Source organism: Sabethes cyaneus, chromosome 2 (assembly GCF_943734655.1).
Source record: "Sabethes cyaneus chromosome 2, idSabCyanKW18_F2, whole genome shotgun sequence".
Lineage (NCBI taxonomy): Eukaryota > Metazoa > Arthropoda > Insecta > Diptera > Culicidae > Sabethes > Sabethes cyaneus.
The window spans coordinates 49,638,941-49,666,169 of NC_071354.1; the positions used below are offsets into that span (position 1 = coordinate 49,638,941).

A 27,229-nucleotide genomic window follows, 5' to 3' on the forward strand; every position below is an offset into this window, starting at 1 on the left:
AGCAAAACCGAAGTGTTACCCAAGGCAAGTTAAGTAAAAAGAGAGGCCAATTTCATTTTCCTAAGATGATTGTAGTGTTCAAATGAAGAAAAGTATTGTCTTTCCTTGATTGTTAATGAAAAGTGTGTTCTCTGGTAAGCAACCAACAAGGAAATTTTTGATTCATATGTAACTAAAGAAGAAGAAAAAAACTATAGGAAGCAGAAAAGTCTAGCATGTAGGAAGCTTTCTGATTTGCCCAAAAATATAATTTTTTTTGACGAATATGTAAAAAAAACAACCAAAATTTACATTGAATAAAATCGATTTTTAGTAAATCAGCTGTGACTAACTTCATTCGTCTGTACAGTGAACGTGGGCTGAGGGATTTTGAATATTTTTGTCGTTTTTGCTGATGTAACTGAACTGAAAAAGGCAACTCGTTCGGATGAAAAACAGAATAAAAAAATATTAACACTTTGCCGCTGAATTCACAAGAAACTTCGGCTGGATGGCACATTCCAAAGTAACCACAAACAGCTTTTGCCGCCTCAAAGCAGGATGAATACGCTTGACAGTATAAACGAAAAAAAACAACAAAACGCATTTCGATTCAACAAAAACACAGAAACATTCAAAAACCTCTCTCGCCATTTTGTTTTGACTCCAAATCCAAGTTACCTCGTTGTTCGTGTGGTTGGGGGTGTAACAAGCCCCCTGTTTTGGATGCGTCCCGTGTGCCGAAATCGAAGTGTACGAATCCAAACAAAGTACACTGGGCCAGATCTTTTCATGTGTCATTGAACGAAACCCAAAAAAAAAACCAAAACATTTAGAGAAATGTGTACAAAGCAAGCCACTAGCTGAAACATCTGGCGTTTCGTCTCTCTTGTGTACGTGTAATTTGACGTTTGATCGGTGAGATATTATGTTCCTAGATGTTTTTTGTCGTGTTATTGAATTGTTGTGATGTCTCTAATTGTTCTATCCAGACTTTGTTTGTTTTTACTGTTTCATTTCCGTGTTTTTGAACAAAATTTGTTTAACCAAATCCTTCCTCCTGACAGAAAGTAGCCGCTGACCGATGTGTACCAATATCGAGTTTGTGTTTTTGTTTGTTTTTGTGTCTCACCACCGCCATGAGTTTGAGCTTGAGCTTATGCGTCATAAATGTACATAAACAACCCGTCACACCGCATGCAAATGTTTCACAATCATCATCGCTAACCTGTCAAACACGAAGCATACCTTTCACCTTCCACCTAACGACACTTCCACTTTCCCTCAGTCTCAATCACTTTGACATTCTACGAAAATTAAGATTGTTCTCTTCTCAACACATTTCTATCTCTTTCTCTCATTTTTCTTACAAATTCGTAAACCAATTTGAAAAAAGGGATAAGGAAAGTGCCCTGGAGTCGATGATTACTCAGTTACGAAAAATTGTTATTTCGTTAGAGTTCGTATTTAAAACAAACAAGCAAGCAAGCGAACAAATTTTACTTAAAGAATTGACGGAACGGAAAACAAAACGGGGGACTTGACCTTGTCCCGAGACTAAATTAAGTACATTCGCGATTTGGCCGCGGGAAACTCATCACAGCAAACTAAGGCTTGCCGCAACAGTTTGATATTGGATCTGTTGTACTTAATTTCTTCTCTACTTTTCTCTTGTTTTATTAATTCGATCGTGGTTGTAAACACTGATCCATAGATTAAGTCGAACCAGATGAGAAAAAAATCCACTAATTCTTTTTCTCTTTTTTTTTTTCGTTTTTCTCATACCTTCACCATTTCGCATCGAAATCAACCATACTTTCCTCTTCCGAACATCACCCACCTATCATTACGCACACCAACACCAATGTGCGATCGCAACTTTCATCGAAACTTTTCTATCAACTCCTGCCTCCCCTATCATTCACCACACATCCGTCTGCGATCGAACATCTCCTACGGCCCACCCGATCCGATGCGATCCGTTCCTTACCATTGCACTCATAACGCGCAGAACTAACGGACACATTGAGCCGAAACCGATACCGAAAGCACCCGAAGGAGAAGGTTGCCCTCGTTGTGGTGGATATGTTTACATGGCCGAGCAAATGTTGGCACGTGGAAGAGTGAGTTGATAATTGATTTTACTACTTTCTATCGCCATTTTGATGTTCTAGATTCTAGGTATTGCATCTCAGGGTCGCACGACAAAAAAACACACACACGCTCACGCTGACCCTTCGCAACTTCAACACGAACTAACATTTAGTCGTAAGATGCTTTGCTTGGCACTTATACACTCTGCTATAACAGTGCTCTTCAATGTTGCAATTTTATGTGACAATTTAGATAACTTGAGAATCGCGTCAACTTAGATAAGGTTGAAGTTCTGCTAACCACGTCATAGCTACTCCAGCCAAAAATAATGAATAAATACAAAACATTCTCCTGAATGGATTGGAATGGTTTAAAATGTTGAATCATTTTAGATCAATCAATATTCCCAACAATAGGAAACAATGCACCTCCATCGAAACTGAACGACACTGGAAACGCATGGTGATTTTACCCTCACTTGATCAACCGGGTGCATCTCTTGATTTCAACGAAATGGAGCAAATACAATCATTTATTATAGAACATGTCAAACAAAAATGTAGACAAAATATGAATTTTGGATCGTTAAAGTTCAAACGTCGGTACATTTCGGAGATTTGACAAGAAACCCATGGGAAAACTGTCAACTTTGGGTGCCGCCTCAGCATCGCGATTCAAAATGATGATAAAAAGTGCTCTGATGTGCTTGTTCAAACTTTGTGTACTTGTCTGCTTTCTGATAATTTAAATCCATATCCAACTTATAACTTGTAGATCATTCCATCGATTGATACTTGTTGTTTATTTTTTAGTATTAGAGTTGGGCGGGGCATAAGTGCGATGTTTGAAGTTGTCATCAATTTTCATGAGATATAAAGAAGGACAACAACATAATATATTTTATAGTGATGCAGTAACTCAATGCCTTCACATTCAACTATAAATCATCCGCGGTAATAGTGTTTTGCAAAATAAATTCCTGTTTCTTCTGAACAAGTGCAGATTCGCACTTTTACCCCACTAGCGGGGCAAAGGTGCGAATGCCGCGGGGCAAAAGTTCGAAGCTAGAATCCATGAAATTAGCCCAGCAGTAGCAAACAAAACCATATTATCTTCAATCTCCGTTATGTTTCGATAAGGAATATTCCCAATTTGCACCTGTTCAATTTCGCGCTGGTATATTGCAGCCTCCGTTAGATCGAAACTTTTCCAAACGTTTGTTTTTTGTTTCATCAGCGGAAACACATTGTTTTTCTTCGGCCAACATCAGTAGAGCACACAGTTGTCTGCAGATTTTCATTTCTAGTATCTGTAATATAGTGCCTAACGCTGTATATAATTAGCTATACATATTTGCCTCGTCCATGAATCGCACTTTTGCCCCGTCCGTGAATCGAACTTTTACCCCGCTAGGCGCTTGACGGGGTTAGATTAAATTACGGAAAAGCGAAATATATTTTGTAAATTATTTTCGCCGTATTTTCAAAACAGATATGTGAGTGATGTAAAACGCTGCTACAAATTTTCAACAAGTAATATCCTCCTGTTGATATCGTATTTGCCGTATTACGAAAAATTACATCAAAACCGCCCTAAAATAACATTTGCACATAATTCAGCAACTTCGTAAGCAACCAAAGTTTACGTAAGATTCAAGCTGTCATAGTAGCCACCCATCCATGCCAATGTAGAAAATTTACTCGGAATCTGCACCGATAAATCGTTGAATCGCACTTTTACCCGCATCGCACTTTTACCCCTCCTTACTCTATCTGATGTTACTGTCTGAGATAACTAAGGGGAAAAACCTTTATATATAGACCTCGCATACAAACACGTAAAAACCCCAGATTATCGATTCGTTGCGTCCATTCCCCGGAATTCTACTCTCACCAGCAATCATAGTCCGGTGCAAGCAAATTGATAGCTTGTTCTAATTCAATTTGTCCAGAATGTTGGGTGCATCAACGACGCCTAGCTAATGAAGACACGTCTGCTGCGTAGAGTTACCATTCCAAGCCATCTGCACCGGATGTCATGTTGGCTACGTTTTTCCACGGAAGTAGTCTAAGGGCAAATCGTGTAAATTTCTTCAGAAAAGCTTAAAATCGACTCCCTTTGCCTTTGCCTTTGCCTTTGCCCCTTTGAAACGTTTGCCCCTCTTTACTCTTTTGAGAATAATAGAGGACTAAGGTTACATCCTTGAGGTACACAAGAACTCAGATTACACTGTAGCAAACTCGACGTAGAGACTGCGATCAATCAGTTATGACATCATCGAACGTATGAGGAAAAATGAAATTCAGTCAATCAACATTTATCAGGTGATGCGACGTAAATTGAGCTAGAATTGTACCAATAGATCGCCTAGAAAAGAATTCATAAGGATCCGGTGAAATGTATGATTTGGAAACCCAAAACAGAACATCTCCAGCCTGAATCTCGAGTAGTTTGGAACCAGCATAAAGCGATCTGATACCGCGATAATTGCCCTCTTTACGTTTGTATTCTTTTTTATGCAGAGAGAAAGAACATAGACGATTCTTTCCACTGTGTAGAGAATGTAGACTACAGAACGGTTGCAAATAACAGTGAATGGCATACTCAGCAATTTGGCGCATTTTATTAGGATTAGACACGAAATGGCCTATCAGCAGTAAACGATTTGATTTTCTTTATTACCATTAAGATGTCTCATTGCGGAAATCGGAAAATGTCAATATCCAAGACATCACGAAGTACATCAACTAAAATATTATCAACTAGGCGAATGGAAAGCATTAGCAAAGTGATCAACGAATAAGTTGCATTTTCATTTTAACCTCTTTATATTTTTTCAATGAAAGAAACATTAATGAACTTTTAATAAAAATTAATTAATAAATTAACAACTTTGCGAATGCATCACTTGATTCTACCAATCAACTGTTTGCAATTCGTGGCTCTCCAGTTATTTTTGTACGCCAAGGAACTCAAAATCCCGAAGATATCTTCGATTGGGCACACTGAGACAGAATTTTCGAATAGTGATTATTGGATACAAATGAGTATTCAGATTGTGTTTTTTTGGCATAATTCGATGATGTTTTGGCTGGATAGAACGTATTGTCCATCTGCATGACGTTTTTGCTCGAAACAGACACTGAGGAAGCCTGCAAGTCGTAGGCGAAATACGTATCTGTAAAGAATAAAATACATATACATAACAGAATTAAATTGGATAACTTTTGTTTTTATTTAACTTCCAAGATGATGTTTTTGTAGAAACGGGATCAAAATTTTCATCAAACATTCGTCTGGTTCACATCTTAATTGATAGCTAAACCAGAGGGCTTGTAATTAAAGGCATGAGAAAGAGAACGTTGTTCTTCTGCGTCCACAATTTTAGCTAGTCTTCCACTACCTTGCTTGCGAATAGTTGTTGGGCATCTTAGGATACGGTAAACAGTTGAAGCCGCAACATATTCGCTTTTTAATTGTTGTTCCGTATACTTTTTGCCGAGATTTCTGTGGCAGTTCGTAGAAGTGTACAACTCGCTCCCAACATGCTTCTTGTTTCGACGCCATTTTAAGCAAAACTGGGCAAGCATAAACAAAACAAACAATATTGACAAAAAGAGCTAATACATACATACTCTTTTTTCTTTCTGAGCTAGTCCCTGGCGAGACTCATTGCGTTCCTCTGGCCAGTACACTTCCCTGCTAGCACGAAAATTATCGTAAATAACTCTTAACAAATTCGGAATTTGGTGAATGGCCCTCTGGGTTAAAACTACTCTAATACAAAAAAAGAATTCGGAATCGTAACTTAACTTAACGCCCAAGTTGATTTTCAATCGTATATATGATAATAACTGATGCACATACTATATTCAGAACAGAATTATATAGCAGCATGGTGTGAGTCGGGGTTAATCGGATATTCGCTAATCTCAGGGGCCTGAGAATAAACCCATGTTAAGTCAGTTGACATCGAATGTTCTGATTGGAATCCGCAACCACTCGCTCGTCAAAGCAGACTCGGTAACCTTGCGGCTATGGAGCCACCCTTCCTAATTGATGGTCCCGGTTGCAATGAAAATATTGCTTATCAGGTCACAGGTATTGATAGCCTACTTAACTAGATGTTTCTTAAGCAACTTCATATGCTTGAAAATATCTGTCATCATACAACCTCCCGGTGGCATATAAAATTCCTACTCACTCTCAGGAAACTGTTTCGAAGTCTGCCTTGCTTAGGTTTTGTTGTTCATCGTCATGCAATCGAACTTCGTCATCATCAACATGTACAACTTCCGGGATTCTGTTTTAGTCATCAAAATCGTCACGAATATATAAGTCATTTGAATATATAAGTTCGCAGATGCTTATATCAGTTCCTTTATTCATAACGTTTTTGATAATAAACGTTCTCTACCAGCACTAAATATTTTTCTGCGTCATATTTCTATGCACTTTTCATGCTACTCTGTATGGCTGATTTAATAATTCATATCTGTCACTATACATTACATTGCTTTCGTTTCTGCATCGCCAACGGAGTTCACTAGTTTAAAGTATTTTTGTGCGCAATGTTCTTGGTTTCTTCATCGTTTTCCTGTTGACTGATAAAATCAGATAGCACAATATAGCCGGTCATTCATTTCTGCGTTTCCCTTGTTAGTTTTTTCCATTTCTCCTTTTCGATTTCTATGTTTACTTATAAGCTTTATTGCATTTGGTGATTCTGCAACGTGACCTTCGTCTTTCGGTCACCCTTTACTTGTCCTTGCTTCTTTGGTTACCACCAAACGTCATAGTTGCCACCGGGTGAACTATGACGTTTGCGAACAAAATAAATGAAGCCAAAATTAGCTTGATCACTGGATCACTTTTGTGCTAGCGGGTGTGTAAAAGAACGATTCACACTCTATTTCTGCAGAGCCAGACGTAATTTTCGCTGCGTTATCTTCTGTTTCTCGCCCGGAAGGAGATGTTTTCTGTTAACCGAATGTAAATTATTATTGTCAATTAACTGTTATTGAGATTCCTAAACAATTCTAAACTTCTACATCTAATAATTGATACATTCGTAATTAGGTTTTGTTGGCTTGATCGCATCACTTTCAGTGCCGAATGAATGCTGCTTATTGAAAGCAAAACGCCGCCTGTAACACCACCTAATAATATGGCGGTTTCAGGAAACATGGTAGATGCCCGGAAATTGGTTAGCACGGATATGCTTTGATTGCTGGCCTGTTTTTTCGCGCTCTTGGTTGCTCCGTTGCCATTTTTCGTGAAGCAATTCACCATATTGTGTGAATAGTTACGTTTTCACCTAAAACTTTCGGTAAAGTCTTCCAGGAGTGCTCAGAAGTTCAGAGAGAGAGAGAGAGAGTCATCCTCTGGTTTCGGCAATGTAATTGTTGTTTTGGACATCGACGGTGCTCTTTGTAACGCTCTTCACTGTGGTTACACTGTATGTTCACCATGTATGTTCTATGTTTAACCTTCACTGTGGCACTTGCGACAAGCAACCAACTCTTGTGCAAATAGTCTTACTGTTGCGTAACAACATAACAGACGGATTCAGTCCAATAATTATTTTTCCTCGAAACCTGGTGCCACTTGGACGGTTTGATGGAATTTCGACGCCGTCGGCTAAACCGTTTCACGAAATCAGTTGGACTTGGGCCCTTTTCAATTGTTGGTCTTCACTTGATTGAAACAAGAATGCAAAAAAAGATCAGAACGCGTTCGTTCTACTGTACAATCGGAAGTATGACTGCGCCAACCACTGCACAGTAGTCCAAAAGGGCGAAAAGTGGAACTGTTTTCCTAGCGTCTCTTTTTTTCATTTGATCATTTATGGTCTTCTGCACTATTGTTTGTATGAATATCCCCCTTAATCTAAAACTGTTAAAAGTTAGTCATCGCTTACTATAATGAAAATAAAAAGATAGCTTTTTTGTGTTAGGAAATATAGACATAGTTTCTTCGGCAAAGTTGTAAATATTGTAAAAAAAAGCAACTTTGCTGAAGAAATAAAATTTCTATCTTTATCGAGTGCTGAACTAGAGGGCATATTCTTTAAAACTTCTTTAAAAATTTTTTCATACTTTTCATACTTAGCTTTTGTTAGTTGCATTTTACAAGAATACATTTTTCTAGGCAATTATCGAAGCTCTCAAAATACACTTTTTTGCAGAAGACCGCGAATGTCTTGGGCCTTTACTTGCTGAGTTATCGCATATTCAAGCTTCAAATTTCCGTAGCTTCACGAGCCCATGGGGTAAAATGGGGCAAGCGGATTTATGAAATCAGCACTTCATCTTAAAGCTTAAGTCGAGTACTATAAATTTGTACGGGTTCTGCTTGTCCCTAACCGCCCAAATGAGAGTACGGCAAGCATACGTTTTATGTGTTTCGCATTCGCGAAAGGCTCGATTCACGTTTATTTTTTTGTGTTCGTAGATAGACACATGGTTTCTTCGACAAAGTTATAAAAAATATAAAGATAAACAGTTTTGCTAAAGAAATAACATTTCTATCTCTATCGAGTGCAGAGCAGTAGGGTATTTTCTTAGGAAATTCTTGAAAAATAAGTTTTTTATATTTAGCGTATGTTGGTTGAATTTTACAAGAGTATATGGTTCTAGGCGATTATTGAAAGACTCTAAACACATGTTTTTGCAGAAGATTGCAAATTTCTACGACGTTTCCTTACAAATTTATCGCTTATTTAACCTTTATTTTTCTTTACCATCACGAGCCAAAAAGTTCCGCTTTTCGCCCTTTTGGACCACTGTGCACTGGACTGGTTGTATTATGCATAGCGTTCGAATTAAACCGCTTAACGGACGGATTAAATCTAAACGCGCAATGGTGTGACTGCGGTACAAAAAAGGATCGGTTCAAGTAATCGTAGACTACGATTACACCGATTTTATTGCCCCAGCAAAACGATCTATGTCGTTCTATTTAACGGACTAGATTTTATCGCCCATGAAGGGTTGGCCGTTAAACGGACATATATCAGCATTACTGGCTCCAGCGTGCATTTAGCTTGAAGGATTCCGACCACATTATTTCCCGTAGACAAAAATAATTCTGTACCTACTTATTTCAATTCTGAATCCTGGTCAAATATATGTTAAGACTTCCCAGGACTGCCAAGCAGTGGCACTGGCAACTATATTGCCACCAACGAAAAATATTTTTTCGCTTCTCTAAGAATATCGTTTTTATATGTTATGTACTCAATAGGTTCTGACAACATCTGGTAACATTCTTAACGTTTTAGTACCGCTGAATTTGTAAAGATGCTAATTTGGGCGCCACCCAGCCATAGACCATTCCAATCATATCAAAGTACAGTTCTTATTTTCAAAAACAGCGTGAAATTTTTTACAACTCTTAGTAACATTTTTTCCTCAGAACACGTCCCAGTGATCATCATTTTAAAAAGAAAATTAAACCGACCATTACTGTCTAAGCCAAGAAACTTGCTCTCGCACAGCATCACTAATCGCTTTTTTCCGCACACTAACCTCCCAAACCCACAGGGTTACCACCGACGCTGCTTCAAATGTTTAGTCTGCAACCGCACGCTTGACTCCACAATTCATTGCGATGGTCCGGATAAAGAAATCTATTGCCGAGGTAGATACATATCTTGTGTTAATGTGGCGTTCCCGTTTGTCTGGTTTGTTCCGGACTGGTCCGGCCAAATAAGAACTTAAACTAAGGATGTTGATGTAGTTGTAAATAAGCTTACTGAGAACCGTTTTGTGCGCTGATTGATGACTAAAAAACCGTGTGTGTCTGATAGAAAGGTTACTAACGGCGGAGAGCATCCCGAGTGTAATTTCTGTATACGTGTGTTTCGGTCTCGTTCCCGTTTCAGGCCTACCATAAGGGATGTTTCAAGTGTGGAGACTGCAAGAAGGGTCTCGATTCGGTGAACTGTTGCGAGGGTCCGGATCGAGAAATCTACTGTCGAGGTTGGTTGTTTTGTCACCCACCTTCATGCGTTGGGAGCTTTGTAATCCTTGTATGTTCTATGTTTAACCTTTGTAGTGTGCTACGGTAAGAAGTTCGGTCCTAAGGGATATGGCTACGGTCAAGGTGGAGGAGCCTTGCAAACCGATAGCTCTGATCTGATTGGGTAAGTGTTGGGTGATTCCTGTCAGTCCTAAGTGGTACCGTCACTAACTAGTTTCGAACCTTAAATGTGCTTTATTCGTTATTTTCCGAACAACGATTAAATGATTTGACTATCGTCTACAGGATGCTATGCCAGTCGGTTCGGTTCTCGAGGGTATGGCCACTCAGGTATATCTTTTCTGGGTCTTATGTGCGATGCTCGGGATATTGAACTGCAGAGGTACAAAACCGTTGTATTTTTTTCGTTTAGTTAGTGACTACCACCGATTCACGTTAGACCGCAATTAGTTTTTTTCAAAATTCTAACCATTTTATTGTGTACGACGAATAGTGAATTTACACCGAAACCATCATCTGTGGATACAACAGCCATCAAGGCCTCACCTGGACAGGGATGTCCTCGTTGTGGCGGTGTGGTATTCGCTGCTGAGATGGTACTCTCGAAAGGACGCGAGTGGCATCGCAAGTGCTACAAATGCCGTGATTGCACCAAAACTCTGGATTCAATCATCGCCTGCGATGGTCCGGACCACGATGTGTACTGCAAGACTTGCTACGGCAAAAAGTGGGGACCGCATGGATATGGGTTTGCCTGCGGATCCGGCTTCCTACAGACGGATTGCATGACGTGAGTAGTTTACTTTTTTACTACTAATTTTGTAACCAATTTAACACTCCATAAATTTTTAGCGAGGATCAACTGGCAGCGCAGAAACCTTCCGTCCCGATTGACACAACCTCGATCAAAGCCCCAGAGGGACAAGGTTGTCCACGTTGCGGTGGAATGGTATTTGCCGCCGAACAACAGCTGGCCAAGGGCACCATGTGGCACAAGAAATGTTTCAATTGTGCCGAATGCCACCGGCCGCTTGATTCGATGATTGCCTGCGATGGACCGGACAGAGAAATCCATTGCCGCGCCTGCTACGGAAAACTGTTCGGACCGAAGGGCTTCGGATTTGGACACACCCCAACGTTGGTGTCGACCGATGTGCAGACCACCGCTCCAGTGTAGTAAGTAGTTTCCATAATTCCATAATTCTATTAATGCAAAAAAATACTTTCCCACAGTACTGACTTCAAACCGATGAACGGACCGAAGGCCGCCGACGGCAAAGGATGCCGCCGCTGTGGTTACTCGGTGTACGAGGCGGAAAAAATGCTCAGCAAGAATCTCGTCTGGCACAAACGGTGCTTCAGTTGCTTCGATTGCCACAAATCACTCGATTCGACGAATCTGAACGATGCACCGAACGGAGAGATCTACTGCAAAGGCTGTTACGGTCGCAACTACGGTCCACGTGGCGTTGGTTTTGGCATAGGCGCCGGAGCGCTGACGATGACGTAAATTTCCTTTTATTCGAGATTTTGTTTTAATTTTCGCTTAGTTTAACTATTAACAACAAACAAAAGTAAATGTATTTTCAACGCTTTCCGAAGGAAAGCAAACAGACTTCAGCAGTGCTACTGATTTCCTATCCGCTAGTCGTGTTTATTAGCTATTTATTTTTCGCGTCCGAAAAACTCTGACAAACCAACCAGTGAGTGTGTAAGATGTAACCAGTAGAAGTCGAGCTTCGCTAGTCCTAGATAAGCAAAAATAAAAAAAAAATAAAACAACATAAAAATTTAGTTCAAACCCCGCAAAACGAAGCTAAAGCCCAATGTTCAAATTAAATTCAAAACATAAGCTGCAAACATGCGAACGACCAGGCTGCGCTAGCCTGCGATCATCTACAGAGGAGGTGTTAAGAAACGCAAATTTTCTCATCAATTTAACACAGGTCAAGCACAATTCTGCTATAATAAAAGCGACGATTTATATAGGACTTGTAACATATAGTGACGCCGTTGCCTGATATGAGACAAAAATGTTTGAATGTTTAGATTTTGTTGTGCGATATTGTCCGACAAATTGCTGAAATGAAGCTTGAAATGAACGCGATTGCCTGCTGAAATCATTCAAAACTTTAACAGTAATCTTAGCTTAGTTATCATTTGAAAACGCTTAACTTAACAACAATATTTTCGTTAGCTTTGATACGTTATACACTGTGCTAGTGCTGTACAATCGAGTTAGGAAAAACCAATGATAGCTTCTGGCAAACAGAGAAACAGTAACTATCGCATTCGAAGAAGCACCCGTCCTTATTTTTTTACTATTTCGTCCAAAATTATACTTTGATCTTTGTTTTCAAATCCAAAGAATTTCGTTTCTTTGATAGTGAAGATAGTAGAGAAAAACAACAGGAATTTTCTGACGAACACGAAACTTTTTTGTGGAAACTTTGTTCTCAAGCGAGTTAGTTTTATTTTTACTATTTACTAGGTTTAGGTGAACAGAATGAAACCAGATAAAACGAACAGAAAACAATTAGTCATGTCACATTTGATTATCATCATTACTGTAATTCTGCAAATTAATAAACCTTTTATTAAATCGCTAAGTTAGCTGGTAACAACGTGAAAGTATGTAAACTATATAAAATTATTTATTCAATAAAAGATCAAAAAAATTGTTTTAACTCTCCATAGTTATCACTGCCACCTGAAAACGTTTGATCGATTGTTAGTTACCAATTTTTTCGATAATAATAATTTTGATAACAACTCTTGCTACATTTTATCAAAGAATTTTGTTCGCTTACATACAAAATATGACTCCGCTCTCAAAACTCCAAAAAATTTCACTATTTGACTGCCCCATGAAAATGGTTTTCAGTAATGAACCGGGTGGAACGATGCGTCGAAATGCACAACGTGGTTCGGCCAAGTGGAAGTCGACTTATGGTGCCTTCGCAGGATGCCAGGATGTTCTCCACTGGATTTAGATACAGTTAGGTCACTAAGGAGGAATATCACTACAATCATGAAATAAAAAGAAAAGCGATTTTTCGAAAATTCTAACTACATATAACCCTTCAATGCACATCATGCGTTTTAGCAATAGAATAGGCTGTCCAGACGATCTGAATTATGCCGGACTGTCCCAGATTTGGATGGCTTGTCCCGGATTACTAAGCGTCCCGAAAAGCGTCCCGCATTGATTAATTTTTAAATCGAAACAGTTTCTAAGGATGAAACATAGGAAATTATGTTACATTGCATAAAAAACTATTGCTGACAGCCGGTACACACCCTCTCCAGTAGGCCGTCCCTTATTTTTCAAAAATTGACCTAGCGATGAGCTCAACATCACAAAATGTTCGTTTTTTCATGCAGAATAAAATGACGTGTTGTTAAGGTCCCTGCGATAACGTTAAGTGGTCCCGCAACGGACTTTTAGATAAAATTATGTGACTGACTGGATCCTCCACATAATGACAACTACGCCACTATAATGCGTACGCTTGTTCATCCGTTATTCATTTTAGTGATGAGTTCAACATTACAAAATTTTCGGTTGGCCGTGCAGAAGAAGATTATATGCTCTTAAGACCCCTATGATAACATTAGGTGGTCCCCCAACGCTCCGTAAGTAGTTTAATGAGCGACCTCCAACGTAATGACAAGCTCTTTACTGCAGTGAGCGTTCTAAAGGGTCTAGCAAGCAAAAAATCGAGGCAGTTATCGCATGTGTCATTTTCAAATCAATTAGTTTTATTTATATCAATTAGTTATCATTGAGGTCCAACAAATTTCACAATGCTGTCACTTCTTAGTAAGAATGCGAATTTATAACTGGTGCGCGTCTTCCTACGATACACCAAGTATTAGCTGCGTTTTATTACCAGCTCCGATCGGCAAAACTTTCACTTAAAGTGAGTGCGAAGAACGCCGTTAAGTAAGTGTTGTGCTACTGGCAGAAAACGAAAATACCAATAATCCAGGAAGCACATTGCATTACGAGAATCGTATCCCTCCATGCTGGATTATCGGAACTATGCAAGCAAATATCACGAAAGGAGAGCAAAACGCAACATAATCGAGAGACTCTCTTCTGCAAAAAGCTTGACAATCTTTTCGATATATCCAAACGCACGGCGATAACGGATATGCAGCAAAAAGCTCCCTCTCTGTCCCAGGGGTATTTTGGTGGTTTACAGTTTTTGATCATGTAATAAAGCTAATAATTAGCAATTCATCAAACGCAACTATACTGCTTGTAAAACAATGTTTTTACTACGTTATAAAATCAAAATATCAGTATTTGAATGCCTCAAAAGTTTTATCGGCCAATTTTAGTATCGGAAGTCATGGAGCACCTGTGCTACCATGGGACAGAGAGGGTTAAAAGGAAAGGGATCCAATAGTGAAGCAAGCTCTGTTGGAGGATATACAATTTCTGAAGGATCAGAAAGAAGGTCGTCGTGTATGTACTATTGCTGGTGTCGATGGAGTTCTTGCTGGCAAAATCCAGGAGAAACAGAAAGCAGAGGAGCGTAAGAAACAAAGACAAAAGCTGTTGGAAGAACATCGTAAGCACATTTAGGGTATCAGACTATTTTGATACTGGCTCTCTTCAGCAGATATTCTTCGGCATTCATTTTGGAAACACATGGTAAGCCGAAGGAAATAAACTGAAAATCGACCACTGCCAAAATAGCGCTCTATCTTAATAGATTCAACATTACAACATTTTTAAACTGCAGCCAATACCGTGCTTCTCTACACATCTAGTGAAGATGAAGACTCTGAGAATACAAGCGATGGAGACGAATATCGTGTATCGACAGAATCTCCACAAAGACACAGAGGAACACAGAATGTTGTGACCCCTGAATTGGCACAGGCTCTTGACGCTGCACAGGTTAGCACAGATTCTGCTCCAGTAATCTTGCCAGCAGCTGCTAAATCACATTAACCAATAAAATTAATGCAAGACTAGAACAGAAATGTTACCCAAAAAGAAAAGGCTTTTCAGAACTTGCTGCTAAATATTGAGGATTTTCGGAAGAAACTTCCAAACAAACAGAAGGAATCCCTACGTAACTTTGTAGGATCGTTAAATGAAATAATTGACTTACGTTTGAAATAAAACTAATTGATTTGAAAATGACACATGCTTGCTAGACCCTTTAGAACGCTCACTGCAGTAAAGAGCTTGTCATTACGTTGGAGGTCGCTCATTAAAATACTTACGGAGCGTTGGGGGACCACCTAATGTTATCATAGGGGTCTTAAGAGTATATAATCTTCTTCTGCACGGCCAACCGAAAATTTTGTAATGTTGAACTCATCACTAAAATGAATAACGGATGACCAAGCGTACGCATTATAGTGGCGTAGTTGTCGTTATGTGGAGGATCCAGTCATTCACATAATTTTATCTAAAAGTCCGTTGCGGGACCACTTAACGTTATCGCAGGGACCTTAACAACACGTCATTTTATTCTGCATGAAAAAACGAACATTTTGTGATGTTGAGCTCATCGCTAGGTCAATTTTTGAAAAATAAGGGACGGCCTACTCTCCAGTCACGGCCCGGCCAGCCGACATCTCGTATTCCTCATCTGGCCAATGGCACTGGTGACTTCATCAGCTTTCGCTTCATTATCCCACAGTATTTCAATACTCTTCTGAGATGAACTGGAGTCCATTGCTCATTGTAGCATGCATGGTGAAACTGCGACAGGCTATCATGAGACCTAATGAAGGGCAAAATCCGCCTGGTGAGGCATCCACCTCTGTGTATCTCCGAATTCTTATCCGTCACAAAATACTGGTTTTCATACGGATGCCAATGAAACAGATCCCTTCCAAGTCATGATTTTTTATCACGAACCCATCCCCAAAACTAATCTCAAATCTGCTACAAACCCTACCGCGAACCAGAGCATGAAGAATTTAACCCCTGGGTTTAGCTGAAATCGGCCTGACAAATCGGAGTCTGACACATGCATCGCGTTTCGTCCCCAGCCGGTCGCGCACCCTACGACACCGGATTCTAACCTCTGTTTTTTGTTTGAGGCTTCTGTTGGGCTTCCCATTTTTTCGATAACACTTGTAGCCATTCCGAGACCGATTCGCCGTACAGTACTTACTTACTTACTTATGTGTCCATGTCCGCCGGTCCAGTAGAACAGAGGGATGAAATCATCGGTTCTCGTCTTCAGCCGACGATAGAGTTTCTCATTGGATATACAGTTGTCAGGCTACCAGGCACGAATGATATATCGCAGGCACCGGTTAATGAATACCTGCAGTTTTTGCGTTCGTACGCAGAGTGATCTGGTTTGAGCGCCAAATATTGCGCAAGCCTGCAAAGGCATCCCTGGCCTTCCTGATCCGTGTGGCTATATCAGTCTTGGTACCACCATCGGGCGTTGTCTAGCTACCAAGATATTGAAAGGCGTCCTACACAACTTCCGCTACTGTGAAGTTGGTGGAATTGTCAGTGTTCACTATCATAGACTTAGTTTTTGCTACATTGAATGTGAGACCTACTGCCTGGGAGCTCTCGGAAAGGTCATCTAATTTGCTTTGTATATCGTTTCGGCATTATGCGAGCAATACAATGTCCCCGACTAGGTCGGGGTCATTTAGCTGCTCCATCGTAAGAGGATTCCAAGGCAATCCAAGATTTGGTCTATTGTCAATTGCTCCATATCATCCATACCAATGAAAAACAGAAGCGGTGATAAAATGCAGCCCTGTCTCATGCCAGCAGTAACCCTTATAGTGTCGGACAAGACGCCGCTGTGCAAAACCTTCCACGAGAACGCCTCGTACTGAGTCTCAATGAGATGGACTAGCTTATCTGGAACTCCTCTACGCCTAAGTGCGCTCCAGATGTTTTCGTGGTTGAGGCGGTCGAACACCTTTTCAAAGTCAACGAACACCAGCAGAAGAGAGTCCCGGAATTCGTTGATCTGCTCCAATATAATGCGGAGCGTTGCGATATGGTCTACACATGATCGGCCAGCACGGAATCCAGCTTGCTGCCGCCGAAGAGTAGCGTCGATCTTCTCCTGGATCCGGTTGAGGATTACCTTACAGAGTACTTTGAGAGTAATACAGAGCAACGTGATGCCACGCCAGTTATCGCATTCAGTTAGGTCTCCTTTCTTAGAGACTTTGACCAATATGCCCTGCATCCAGTCCACCGGAAAAGTTGCGGTTTCTCATATATTGCTGAAAAGCAGATGATCATCTGGGCTGACAAAGTTAGTCCAGGCTCTCTTGTCCCGCCTGCAAGCACGTTTAACAGCCCTCTCCAGTTTGGCGTATCGTTGACGGGCAGCTGTCTTTGCCGATCTGCTTCACGCTCGCTCAATGCCGGCTTTCGCCTCTCTCCGCTCGTTGACCTTCCTCCAAGTTTCATACGAAAACCACTCCCTCCGCCCGCTGCGCTCTTGGCCGAGGGTTTCATCACTGGTCGTGATGAAGGCGTTCTTGATGCCGGTCCATCGCTCTTCGACGGTTCTACCAGGTGGCAACTCCGATGCTTGGGATTCAACTTGTTCGACAAAGGCCCTTTTCACCTCAGGGTCCTCCAATCGTCGGACGTCGTAGCGGCACCCAACTTTCTCCTCCTGTCGCGACATGTCGTGGGAAACGTGCGACACGCAAATGTATTTCAACGATAACAAGATGATGGTCGGGTGCGATATCAGCGCTGCGTTTGTTGCGTTCATCAAGAAGGCTCAGTCGCCATTTTCGGCTGAAGCAGATGTGGTCGATTTGGTTTTCTGTTCGGCCGTCGCGGGAAACCCACGTGACTTTATGTACTGGGTTATGGGGGAAGAGCGATCCACCAATGACCATGTTGTTATTACCACAGAATTCTGTAGACAAAGGTCCGCGTTGTTCGAGCCAATCTTTGCGTTGAAATTGTCGAACCAATTTAGTAAATAAGCCATTCAATATGTCCTGCATTCATCCAAAAAAAATCTTGTCACTTTATATTAAACGTTTTTAAAATATACATAAATTGCACTATCGAATAAAGGATAAAAAAAATTGTATAAGCTTTGAAACAGAAAGAGAAGCAAGTGAATTACTTGAGCGATACAAATAGCCGTAACTTAACATAAAACCCGAATTAATCCACCTAGCGGCGTGACCTAGCCTTACTACTGCCACAATAATCATTATTTAATTTCTCAGGAACATCTATAATTAACTTGACTATATTTTTAAATATCCGTTCCGTATTCCTCAAAATCCTTATTTGCCGGTAAAATTCACAACGTATTGCGTAGAATAATTATATTTTCTTTCCTTCCTTGTAAGCGTCATTTATGTTACTTGATTATTTAGTTTTATAATCGGTCGGCCTTAACTTTTGGGCTTCAGAGCCACATGCGAAATTTGTTTTGAATTGACAATATGAAATATGTGTTTATAGCAGATTTTTTGATATTTTGATATCAATACCAAAGTTAGCATCTTTGAAAAACAAGAGTTCAGAAAAATTATTATATACTTCACTTTTGAAGAAAAAGGATATCGACAACAAAATGATTCATCTTAAAATTTTACTATTAGTTTGCTTGGCTTCAATTGTGCAATATATTTGGATCAGAAAAAATAACTGAATAGAGCATTAAATATGAAAAAGAGAAATTGAACTTTTTCTTAGCTGGCGCTCCTTCAGATAACTATTTTTGCATGGAAATCAAAACTTAAGCTTCTTTTGAATGTACTTTCATGAAAAGATAGTCATTAGCTTGATATCATCGTTTTTACAATATTAGTGGGTTAGGAAACAAGACGAGGTCGAAAAATAGTGCAAAAACTGCGCCACAAACATGCTTGAGAATGGGAAATATGATCGATATGATTTCCAGTGCGTATCATTTTTGATTTATTTATTAAAACATGAATCCTGACTTAAGACATCTGTCCTTTAAAATGTCACGAACGAAAACAAATATTACAAAATTACTACCGTGCAACGTTTAATTCTTATTTTTCATATAACATTTCTAAGCTCTAGTATCTATTGACTGAAAAGAGCATCTATTGATGCACAAAATTTGTTTGAAATTTGTATAAATTTATTTGGAAAAATCAACTCACTAGTATTTTTAATTCTGTACACCACTATACCTACATGCTTCAATTAACTGCTTTTCTTCGCTTTTTACTTTTCTTGTACGGTTGTGTAACATTTCGCCGAAGACCATATCGCAGAGAACCGTTTCGCGGAAAACATTTTCGCGGAAAGTACCAATACGCCGAAAACCCTTTCGCGGAAAGGACTATTCCTCGGAAAACCGTTTGGCGGAAAGAAACATTTCGCGGAAAACCATTTGGTGGAAAATATTGTTTCGCGGAAAACCATGTTAATTGCAAACGTTTCCTAGATGGATACGCTTAGACGTTTCCTAAGATACGCTTAGAAATTGGGATGTTTCTCACTTCTCTTGAATTTCAATGCAAATTTGAAAGTTAAGGGTTTGCAAGGCTCCTCTTTCACATGCAATCAATTTTGTTCAAATCGGTTAAGGGACCTATAAGATAATGAAGTCCCATATTTTTCGTATTTTTATACATAACTTTTGAACTAAAAGTCCGATCAAAATGAAATTCAATAGCGACCTATGGGACACCTAGACCTTTCATTTGACACTAAGAACATTAAAATCGGTCCAGCCATCTCCGAGAAAAGTGAGTGAGATTGAAAGCGTTGCACACACACACACACAGACACACACACACACACACACACACACACACACACACACACACACACACACACACACACACACACACACACACACACACACACACACACACACACACACACACACACACACACACACACACACACACACACACACACACACACACACACACACACACACACACACACACACACACACACACACACACACACACACACACACCACACACACACACACACAAAGAAACTCAGTTTTCAAAACTGAGTCGAATGGTATATGACATTCGGCCCGCAGGACCTTCTTTCCATTTCCGGTTTTCCAAGTGATTTCTATACCTTTATACTATATATTTATATAGTAGAAAGGCAAAACCGTTGCAATCGTGAAAAATTCGTTGATTAGTGATAATTATTCAATTTTTGACACATTTATATGTAGTTTTTTCAGTTTAAAAATGGTCTAGATGATTTTGCCACGGTTTCGATTTTGGCAACATAGGCGACACGCATTTGTTGTCGAATTCTTGATAAAATTAGACTTGGTAATTTTACTATGTTTATAGGTTAGGTAAGAAACTAGGGTTTAATAGTCGATGAAGAACTATATCAGATAGAAAGTAGTTAGTTTAGGTGGAGATTTTTAATCTATCTGTCAATCGACTAAAACGTAATGTGAAGTCAACCTGCTTACTTATAGGCAGAATATAATTTTACTTTATTCAGCGCCTCACAATCATTTTAACTATTTAGAAAATTATCAAATACAATATTATTTCTGTTGGCAAATTTTATATATTTTGCACCATATCATTATCCAGGCCTTTACTTAATTTCGAAATCTTCCGCTTCGTAATTTTGTAGGTCGGTTGGGCACGCGTTTAAACAATTTCTTATTTGAGTTTTGTCAAAACTCAAGCGTATTCATTGCTGTATTTATATGGAAAATACAGGTTATTCGTTCATGACAAAATTCGTTTGATTCCAACAATTTTTACAATTTTGCCCGTTAAGCCCGTAGAGAATTATGCAAGGATAACCACTTTAAATAGAGTTTGGAATATTAGCTTTGTAACTTATTCTGAAATTCCAATACAATTAGACCATGCGGAATCGTATTCTCAAATAACTTCTTTCATTCTTTTGTGTCTACTTTTAACGGTACAAGAATTTTCTCGTTTATCATAATTTGGGAATTTTTTTACACAGGGCGACCAAAATACCAACACAAATACGTAAAATCCAATTGAAAAATAAGTGTAACTGCTTTTGTGCCAAATGCGAATGACGCAAAAATAGCAAATGTCTCGAACCGCAAAACCAATCAATACTAGGTCCATTCAAGATCACTAAAGAGGGTTAACATTTTCAAGGAATTTTAAGATTTTACTAGGTTTACTGAATTTTTAAATACCTAAATTGAAATTACACATATTTTACCATCATTTTAAGAGCATTGTTTTATTTCAAACCAGAATGGTTCCGGGTAGTAATAGTTTCGAAATACTCTACGGTGACTGCCAAAACGCTGAAAAACAGCTACTCTTAACCCTCTAACGGGCAACATCGTAAAAACGATGCGATCAAGCTAATGACTGTTTTATCATGAAAGTACACTCAAAAGAACCTTAAGTTCTGACTTTCATGCAAATATAATTATCTGCAGGAGCGCCAGGTTAGAAAAAATCCAATTTCTCTTTTTCGTTTTTCATGTCTAGCGCTCTACCAAGATATTTTTTCAATTCAAATACCTTACAAAATTGATATAAAGCATGAAATTTACTCATAGAAAAATTTTAAGGTCAATCATTTTGTTCTAGATGTGCTTTTTCATCAAAAGTAAAAAAGGAAATATTCGCGCATTAATTATTTTCGAAATTTTTCGGAATTTTTGTTTTTGAAAAATGATAACTTTTGAATGCATAGTCAGAATGTTGTGATTTTAATATCAAAATGTCAAGAAATCTGTTCTGAACACATTTTGCATATTGTCGAATCAAAACAAATTTCGTATGCGGCTCTGGAGCTTCAAAAGCGAAGGCCATCTACAGACGGCCTTACCCGTTAGAGGGTTAAATACGCGGCAATAAAGTGGTTTTGGCTATAAATTAATTTAATTTTGGCATATTTACGTTCAGAAATGATTAAAGATAAGCATAAAGATAAAATACAGTACAAAGACTTGATAGATAAATCCTAAAATTCTTGTTTAAAAATAGGCCAACTCAAGATCAGAATTCGACTAGATCCATTCAAAATCATTTACCTAAACAATAAAAAAAAATCGATTTTTTAAAACTCGGAAAGTACTGCATATGCCCCTTTAAACGTCGCTGTTAAACTGCCAGCACCATCGCGCAGAGATATGCTGTCAAATTATTAAGCGTACGCAACCAGTCCATGTCAACATTTTAACACTGTACGCAAACTAGTACTGCAACGCAAATGTCAAAACATACTCATTCGCGGTCGAGCTAGTGCATTTGGGTTCGTGATTACGTTTTAAAATGTTTAATTAGATGAAATTCGTGTAAATAAGACACAATATTGCTTATATTAAAACTGATACGTGTGGATTGTCCCTATAAAGCATGTCGGAACGAAAAGTCCTCAACGTAAGTACTAAATGCAACACCAATTTACTTAATTTACATAATCACAACTTTATTATTTTTATTCATATGTAGAAATACTACCCTCCGGATTTCGATCCATCTAAAATCCCACGAGTCAAACTCCCAAAAAACCGACAGTATACGGTTCGATTGATGGCACCGTTTAACATGCGCTGCGTTACCTGTGGTGAATACATTTATAAAGGCAAAAAATTCAATGCCCGCAAGGAAGATGTGGAAAATGAAGACTATCTGGGCATTCGGATCTATCGTTTCTACATCAAGTGCACCCGTTGTTTGCAGGAAATCTCCTTCAAGACGGATCCCCGCAACACGGACTACGAAATCGAAGCCGGTGCCACCCGGAACTTTATGGCGCTGAAGCTAGCGGAAGAGCAAGCCCGCCGGGAAGAGGAGGAAGCCCGCGAGGAAGAAGCAACCAATCCGATGAAGCTGCTGGAGAACCGAACGCAGCAATCGAGGAACGAAATCGAGCTGCTGGAATCGCTCGAGGAGCTGCGGGATCTCAATCGGCGCCAACAGGAGGTGGACTACGACCGGATGCTGCAGCAGTACGACCCTACGGAAACGATTCGTGAGCGCGAGGAACGACTGGAACGGCAGGATGAGGAATATATCAAGTGAGTGTATTGATTTATTTACATTTTCGTATGATTTTTGGATACCATATTTAGCAAGAGCTTTTATAAAGTCTTGTGTTTAAATATGATTGTTACTTCGAATAGTCAGTCTTAAAGACTAACTCACACTGCCACGAAGAACATTTATTTATGCTTGTCAAACATATAACATTTATACATGTCAAGGAACAAATTTACATTCGATGGACTCGTTTTGTTGTAATTAAATATATTACAATCATACATTTGCTGCTAACATAATGCTTAATAACGAATATGTTAGCTTTATGCTACACATAATTTCGAAAACAGATTTTGGTTTTAACAAGCTCTAGTGCTATTAATTTAGATCTGATAACATTGAGCAGAGACATTAATGATAAAAGGACGTTTTATCACGACGAAGAAAAGAGTTTACGCTTATGTTAGGAGAGTCAATGAAACGAAGTATGGATAAAATAAAAAGAATATTACAAATTACATGCAATTAGTGTTTCATACGAATAAAAGAATGTTACGAAACTGATTTGTCGGTATAGTAGAGCATGCTTAGCTATATTTGCGAACTGCTTGATTTTCGTTAGCTAAAATGTGAACGGTCAATGAAATGGAAAAATGGCTGCGTACCGTGATTAGGGATTTTGGTAAAGAAACCATAAGAATAAAAAACAGGATAATGCTTCCTTGAAAAAGAATAATTAAATCATGCCTCTAAAGCTACATTTGCAGTTGCAGTAGGATTGTCCTATCTATTCTTACAATTTTTTACTTCCATAGATTTTTTATATCTAGTAAGGGAAACATGAGGATTAAAAGCTTTAGTGTAAAGCCTTATTGAAATTGGATCTGCCGATGTTTTTGATAAAAACTTGATCGAAATTTTTCCAATGGTTGCATTGAAATCTTGATCGTCTTCCCTAACAAAAGTATTCATATTCGTAATCTGTGCTACTATGAAACAGAATTGATTTTAAAATATTCGAAGCAAATAAAACTATTCGAAGTTGGTGCTCACAAACAATCTTAACGACATTGAATCAACGTCAAACTACAAGTTAGAGAAACATTCCATCTCACATGTTTGCATCACCCAGGATTTTTCCGAACAATTTTTTTCTATATCTTTTCGCTCATAGCTAGCATCTTCTTTCGCAATAACAAACTATCCTTCTTTGGTCCTTCTGCTTCCAGATCGATTAAATTCCATTCTCGCGTAGCCACTGGCAGTGGTCTGAAGCGTGTTGCAACCGAGGAAATAATCGAAGACATCAAACAGAAACCGTCAGCCGAGACGGGCAGGAGTATGATTGCGGAACCGACGACGACTGGGACCGCTTCTTCTGGACCATCGTTTGCTATTCCCAAAGCGAAAAAACTAGACAATACCAGCATAAGTATTGGCGTGAGGAAAAGTTCGTTGAGTAACTTGGTGGTGAAGAAAAAGTCGACAGCGACAACCGTCGCTGTGTCTTCTGCTAGCACACCAATCACTGCCACAGAGGGTGGAGCAGAAAGGCAAACACTGCCACAGGCAAGCACCACATGCGGCAATAGCAACGTGGTAACGAGTAAAGCATCGACCGTGGTTTCCCCAGTGACATCGACGACGACGACGACGACGACAGACGGTGGTCAGGCAGTCAGCGGTTTGGGTCTCCTGGGGACCTATTCCGACAGTGACAATTCATCGGATGGCAGTAACGAGTGACGGGCAGCGTTGTACTATAGCAGATGATGATAAGTAAGATAGACTATCCCTGAATTAATTTCTAATAAACTTCATACTTTGAACGTGTAATGTTCTTCTTTGAAGTAAAGAAACTGGTAATACATTCTTTAATGTATGTGTTTTTTATAATCCGGGAGTATTTATAGGGATATAGAGCCAGTTCAAAGCGCCATTCGCTTTATTCTCCTTCCGGATAGCAGATTAAAGCAAAATTTATTACCGATGGGGGGAGAGATGAATAATCAGCTAATTGGCTTTAAATAATCAGGTCAATTCTGCACCATCCCAAAGCAAGCGCAAAAGGAAATCGAAACAGTTTATTTATTGCTAACTAGGTAATATGATTCAGTGTAGTAATTCCGATGAAACAGCGCGTTTTTCTTCCGCCCACATGACTAGCTAAAAGTAAATCAGTTCTCTGTGCACTTGCTGGCAAGCAGATAAGAATCTACTCGGAATGGCTGAAAATGAACAGCGCAAATGTCGGATAGTTTATTATCCTTTATGTGATGATTTACTGCAGTGCAAGTTAATTCCGATAGCAAAACAACTGATACGAGATTGACGATATCGCTTTTGAGGTGCTTTGATAGGAATTGTTAATGAGAGGACAGGAGCATTATCCCAATTAGCATTTTGTGTTGCGGGCTGACCGGTAATTGGCGATGATTATAAATTCTACTGATTAGTAAGTGAAATGCTACGCTAATCGATTGAAATTCCCTCGAGGTTAATTCATGATTGTTTGGTACTAAATGATGTTATTCAATGAAACAGATCAAGCCAAGAATGGGGTTCGCAGCAGCCGGATAATGTTTTAGCAACTGAAATGAAAGTGGTATTTTCAGGAAAAGTTTTACCTAAAACGAGTCAGTGTATGGAAATAAAAAATCAAACATTGCATCAAAATCTTTGTAAAACTTTTTCCGGAGTTTTCAATGTACAAAATCACAAAATGCAAGCCGAAAATGGCTAAAATTTAATGTGCGAAACAAACAATCTTCATAACTTTTTCCGCTTTGAGGTCCAGTTCCAGCGCTAGAAAAACTGTATAGCACCGCAATCGACAACGGAAACGGATCCGTACTGCTAGAGAAAGTTTTAGCTATGCATTAAGATTTTAATAATTGATACATCAATCAGCGGGAAAAAATAATGCTTCTAGTGCCGCAGCTTCCTCACAATCCTTTTTTAGCGATTGAGGAAACTTGTTATAGTGCGGGTCTCGGATTTTCATGACCGTTTAGGTATTGACTGGTAAATATTGTTTGTTTTTTTTTTTTTTCAATGTATGGCTAAGTAAACATATTGAATGTCACCATTCCGTCAACGTCAATGTGAATAGGAAAAACAACTTTAAGTTTGTTTAACGAGCTGCTAATTGGGTTATTGCGTATCAAAGGCTACATCGTCATTGCTGTTTGGTTGCTGATAATCTTTCTGCAGCATGCAGCTTTAACGAAATACATTTGAAGCTTACAGAAAATGGGTCTCTGATTTTGAGTCAGCATTTTTTACTTACTCCCCGTCCCCAGTAGCACAGCATTGACATGGTTGTTAAATTTCCTGCTCTAATTGTTTCATGTTTCACCACGGCGAAACCACGGTAGACCGCAAACTACATACCTATACATATAGGGTATTAAAAATGCAATTTCCGCGCGCGGTGCGGCTCGACTCCAAAAGCAGCTTGACGCGCGCGGATGGCGGATTATGAATTTTGCACACATATTGTACGATTTATTTCTCACCCCGCTCTGGATCGGACGGTTCAGCGTGAAATTTTGTGCAGCCATTATTTCGTCCAGCCAGCGCAAGTGCTTTTTCTGGCAAGGGAAAAGCGAAATAAAAATCGTCAATTAATAATTTCATTGTTTTCGGCTTATTTTGGATGTTGGAAGGAAATTAAAACCTATTTATGCAATTATTTACGCTACCAAGCGAACTAGGAAAGAAATGAATTATTTAATGAGAATGGTAATAATCAGAATCAACTATTTTAAATGGTTAGCTAGTAAAATTAGTAAAAAACTTATTTCCCTATTTGAGAACCGGTCACACCAAGGAAAGGAAACCATGGATGCAATTATTAAATTTATTCAAAACTCGGATGAAATATAATTTCAGAGTGAATTGTTTACGCTGCGTAAGTTTCTTCGACGGTTTAACATAAGTTATAGGATAGCACAGTGGAGTCTAAAAACAGTATGTGCGCAAAAGTTCCTCGAAACCCCTCGAAAATCCAAATTCTTCCTGTCGTGCTATCGTAAAAATAGGCCTACAGAATTACGTTTTTGCGTATCAACAACGTGATAGATACACAAACAGAACGACTGCGACTGCGTTTGGCATCACACAACTTCTGACGATTTTCTGCTCGAACTTAGCTTGGTGTACTCGAAGAATGTGCTGCATTCTTGGACCAAGAAAAACAGTATGAGTTACGTGTCCAAAGTTT

The 27,229-nt window shown here is 39.2% G+C and overlaps 2 protein-coding genes across 2 annotated transcripts in view; both read left to right on the forward strand.

The window, feature by feature from the left end:
* The window catches only part of LOC128733635 (muscle LIM protein Mlp84B), a 40,220-nt gene extending 27,567 nt beyond the window's left edge, over nucleotides 1–12,653 (forward strand). The window contains exons 4-9 of the mRNA XM_053827361.1: nucleotides 1,991–2,102; nucleotides 9,959–10,055; nucleotides 10,132–10,219; nucleotides 10,550–10,846; nucleotides 10,909–11,232; nucleotides 11,290–12,653. Coding sequence (XP_053683336.1) covers nucleotides 1,991–2,102; nucleotides 9,959–10,055; nucleotides 10,132–10,219; nucleotides 10,550–10,846; nucleotides 10,909–11,232; nucleotides 11,290–11,566 — 1,195 coding nt within the window. The 3' untranslated portion in view covers nucleotides 11,567–12,653. The remainder of the gene's footprint in view (nucleotides 1–1,990; nucleotides 2,103–9,958; nucleotides 10,056–10,131; nucleotides 10,220–10,549; nucleotides 10,847–10,908; nucleotides 11,233–11,289) is intronic.
* Nucleotides 12,654–22,262: 9,609 nt separating this feature from the next.
* LOC128737272 (splicing factor YJU2) lies at nucleotides 22,263–24,814 on the forward strand. Its single transcript, XM_053831876.1, has 3 exons — nucleotides 22,263–22,401; nucleotides 22,474–23,042; nucleotides 24,234–24,814. Exons 1-3 carry the CDS (start codon nucleotides 22,378–22,380, stop codon nucleotides 24,748–24,750), a joined length of 1,110 nt encoding a protein of 369 aa, XP_053687851.1. The 5' UTR covers nucleotides 22,263–22,377; the 3' UTR covers nucleotides 24,751–24,814.
* Nucleotides 24,815–27,229: the final 2,415 nt, after the last annotated feature.

Excerpts from the sequence above, each read along its gene's own strand:
- LOC128737272 (XM_053831876.1), top strand. The coding sequence starts at position 22,378 with ATGTCGGAACGAAAAGTCCTCAAC. Across the intron at positions 22,402-22,473 it reads CGGAACGAAAAGTCCTCAAC|AAATACTACCCTCCGGATTT; the intron begins GTAAGTACTAAA and ends ATTCATATGTAG. Across the intron at positions 23,043-24,233 it reads CAGGATGAGGAATATATCAA|ATCGATTAAATTCCATTCTC; the intron begins GTGAGTGTATTG and ends TTCTGCTTCCAG.